This window comes from Otolemur garnettii, unplaced genomic scaffold (genome assembly GCF_000181295.1).
Source record: "Otolemur garnettii isolate 467f Iridium unplaced genomic scaffold, OtoGar3 scaffold00001, whole genome shotgun sequence".
In the NCBI taxonomy this organism is placed as follows: domain Eukaryota; kingdom Metazoa; phylum Chordata; class Mammalia; order Primates; family Galagidae; genus Otolemur; species Otolemur garnettii.
This window is the reverse complement of record NW_003852396.1, coordinates 33,443,107-33,447,101: the sequence shown is the minus strand read 5'-3', so window position 1 is coordinate 33,447,101 and position 3,995 is coordinate 33,443,107. Positions and strand designations below refer to the sequence as shown.

The 3,995-nt window shown below is 42.3% G+C and overlaps 1 protein-coding gene across 1 annotated transcript; it reads right to left on the bottom strand.

The window, feature by feature from the left end:
* Positions 1 to 2,755: 2,755 nt before the first annotated feature.
* Positions 2,756 to 3,795, bottom strand: LOC100942956 (olfactory receptor 51M1). Its single transcript, XM_003780995.3, has one exon. The coding sequence runs from the start codon at positions 3,777 to 3,779 to the stop codon at positions 2,787 to 2,789; it is 993 nt and encodes a 330-aa protein (XP_003781043.1). The 5' UTR covers positions 3,780 to 3,795; the 3' UTR covers positions 2,756 to 2,786.
* Positions 3,796 to 3,995: the final 200 nt, after the last annotated feature.

The following is a 3,995-nucleotide window of genomic DNA, read 5'->3' as shown; positions in this document are numbered from 1 at the left end:
TGGCACAACCATAGCTCACTGCAACCACCAACTTCTGGCTTTAAGTGATTCTCCCATCTAAGCCTTCTGCATAGCTGGGACTATAGTCATGCACCACCTTGTCCAGCTGCTTTTAATTTTTTCTTTTTCTTTTATTTTCTTTCTTTCTTTCTTTTTTTGCAGTTTTTGGCTGGGGCTGGGTTTGAACATGCCACCTCTGGTATATGGGGCCAGCACCCTATTCCTTTGAGTTGTCTGATTTTTTCTTTTTTTTTTTTTCGTAAAGACGGGATCTCTCCATGTTATCCAGGTTGAATCTTTATGTTTTCATAGTCAATAATGTTGTCAGAAAAGGTTTTAGCATTCTTTGTTAGATTTATTCTTAGGTGCTTATATAGGTTTTATTCCTTTGTCAATCGTCTTATAGGAGTTTCCTTAGTAATAAAAATAATTTCATGATTGCACATGTGGTAGATGAAAGAGCTTGTGTCCTTAAGCTTCAAGAAATACAAAGGCCAAAGCCAACTAGATCCTAGAAGGCCAGAAACTAAGACAATAGGAACTAAATATGACTCTTGAAAAGCCCAGTTACATTACAGTGGCATGTGATGCTTTTAACCCACCGAGTATTTTATTTGTGGCAATTGGGTCTCTCTTTGTTGACTAAGCACCAAGGTGAGTTGACAGAAGACTATAAGAGCTCCAGACTTGTGGAATATGCTGTTTTTACTCTCCCTCTTATTCCACCACTAAGTATGTTCTGGGTACATAAGTCAGTGGTTAGCACCACCTACACCTCTTGCTGCCACCATCCTCCTCTCATTTTGATCAGACACACAGGAAAACATTCAAAATGTGAATCAGAAACTGGTCAAATCAACATCTATCATCCATATAAGTCCCTAAGGCAATTCTCACAGATTATGCATCGGTTATGAAAACAAGTGAAGTGATGGCAGAGGAAAGAAGGAGGAGGCATAGGTTAGAATATGGAGATAAAAAAAACCTGCCTTATGCTGGGGCAGGGATTCCACTATTTAGGGCTCAGAAGCCTCTATATTGCTATATCCCTGGGAAAAAAAGAGAGAGAATTGAGTTGATTAAATAGACTCTGCAAGTTTTCTATTGGACCCTGCTCAGACAGGAGGAGTCATGGTTCATATATTAGTTTTCCTATGCCTCAGAACTATGAAGAGAAACCCTGAGGAAGTACCTCTGGTCATGGTAATTTTAACCTGTGGCAGAGAGGGTAGGAGGACCCAGATGGCCTGACTGAAGGAGAACTAGGACAATGATGGAGAATACCATTTTGATGGATGCCATCAGTAAGGAGTCTTCTTGGGTTTCTTGAATGTGAAGAAGCGGTAGCTTCCCTAGATGAGGGAAGAACTTCTTTCTCATAGCTCTGAATCCTACTTTATGAATTTTTTATATCCAAAAATTAATTTAATGTCTATTTATTGCATTATATTTATATAGATTTACTGGTGAGCAAGACATACATAATTTCTCCAAGGATCTTATTAAGTCATCTATGCTGGTGGGGACACACGTACACACACTCACAAACAGTACATTATGACACGACAGATGTTACAACAGGAAATTTAGGATGGAAGGAAATGATGGAGTATCTGCTGCTCTGCTATTGAAAAGGGGCCATGTCGGTGGTGTCCTTGAGAAAGTACCTTCAAAAACACGGATGGAATTTAGTCAATGGCAGAGCAGTCCTGTCAAGTTTAAGTTCACACCCTCCTGAGCAATGAGATTATTTCTTAGACTTGTTTCTGGTGTGTCCTTGGTACTCTTTTGTCATGTTACACACTGTTATGCAAGATATTCTAACTAAAGTACCCAGAAGTAAACAGTGATTTCAGCTCACTGTTAGACTCGAGGTTATAGAACTCGGTTCCATGAGAAAGGTAAATCAGAGGTGAGAAGAGTTAGAGTTGAGGTTCATGGTTTCGGTCTGAAGAACAGGGTGACAGGAGTATAACATCAGAAAGAGTCAGAGAGTTCTGCCTGAATCAGGTCTTGGGGGAAAGTATACAAGTTCTGATGTTTCTGATGTGATGTAGGGGTCCAGAAGGTACTGTTTAGCCAAAAGAGGAGAAAGACTTGGTCAGGCAGAAAAGATGGAATCAGTCTCAAGGAGCCACGGAAGGAGTGAGGTGAGTTAGAGCAGATGAGATGACATTTCATGTGACCTCTGCTAGGTTCTGTTCTGGGTGCTCTGTTATTTGTTGTTCCTTTTTAGTTTTTGCTTAGTTTCAGTATTTATTTTATTTTATTTTATTTATTAAATCATTAATGCAATTATGGGGTACAGTGTGGTGTTTTCATATACAATTCGAAATACTCTTATCAAACTGGTTAACGTAGCCTTCGTGTGGTTTTCTTAGTTATTAAGACATTCATACTCTGCTTTTAGAAAGATTCACTTGTACCCTTGTAAGATAAACCATAGAGGTGACCCCACCAATCACCCTCCCTCCACCCATCTACCCCTCTCCCCTCCCCTCTCCCTAGTTTCAGTATTTATAGGTTGATAATAACCATCAGTAAAGTCTTCCTCTGGGCAGCTTTTGCTACTACCAAAAATGCCAGTTCTCAGGTACAGGAGGAAGCATTATGATATGGACAAGAAAAGATCTGTCTTTTTAAGCCATAGCTTAATAAATACATTTGCCTATATTTTATGTATGACAAAGGAAAAATCTTAGCAAACATGGGGAGTTACAGTGGATAGTCAATGCCATAAATTTTCAACCCAGTTGGGAGCCTTCTTATGGGCTCTCAGTGGCAGTTTAGCCCCAGGACTCTGCTTTGGCTTTTCTAAGGACTAGGAGCTTGATGATAGCACGGCGTATTTCCTTGGTCTTAATACTGTATATGATTGGGTTAAGCATGGGCGGCACAAAAAGGTAGACATTCGCCATAAGAAGGTGCACAGCACGTGGAACATGCTTCCCAAAACGGTGCACCAGAGACAGCCCTACCATGGGCACAAAGAATATCAGCACAGCACAGAGATGAGAAGTACATGTTTGGAAGGCTCGGAGTTGCTCCTCTCGGGAGGCCAGGCCCGCCACTGTGTGCAGGATGAAGCCATATGACAGTCCAATGAGCACCAAGTCCAGCATCATGGTGAATACTACCACTGCCAGCCCGTACATGTTGTTAAAGGTGGTGTCTGTGCAGGCCAGGTGTATCACTTCCTGGTGCAGACAAAATGAGTGAGAGAGGACTGGAGGTCTGCAGTAAGGAAAAGTCTTCAGCAGGAGGACAAGGGGGATAAGGGCCACAGGTCCTCGGAGGATAACAATCAGGCCTGCCCGCACCATTCGCTGGCCAGTGATAATGGTCAAGTACCTTAGGGGGTGGCAGATGGCCACAAAGCGATCAAAGGACATGATGAGCAGCACTGATGACTCCATGAATGAAAATGAATGGATGCAGAACATCTGGATCTGGCAGGCTCCAAAGTAGATGCTGCGGAAGTCGAACCAAAAGATCCCCACGGTGGTTGGCAAGGTGGACAATGACAGTCCCAGGTCAACGAGGGCCAGCAAGGACAGTAGACAGTACATGGGTGTGTGCAGGTGGGGGCTGGTCTTAATGATTATCAGAATTAAACAATTTCCTGAGATGGCCACTATGTACATAAAGAAAAAGGGGATGAAAATCCAGTGTTCAATGGCTTCCAATCCAGGAAAGCCAGTGAGGTAGAACATGGGGCTAAACTGAGTAATGTTCGGTGGAACCATCAGTTGAGGACTGAGCAAATATTGGGCTGACATTCCTCAGGGATTGAGCTGAAAAGAAATGGACATTTCTTGTTACCAAGTCTTCAGCTGCACTAACATCCACAGCAACATAGGCAGCATCATGATGTCATCACCTCTGTTATCATCTATGCCACTGTTCCCCCACTCACCACCCTCACTACCTTCTTGAAAGTTTCTTAGATGACATTACCCTCGCCAATTTTCTGATTTATTTCTATTACTTTTCTT

Excerpts from the sequence above, each read along its gene's own strand:
- LOC100942956 (XM_003780995.3), bottom strand. The coding sequence starts at position 3,779 with ATGTCAGCCCAATATTTGCTCAGTCCTCAACTGATGGTTCCACCGAAC.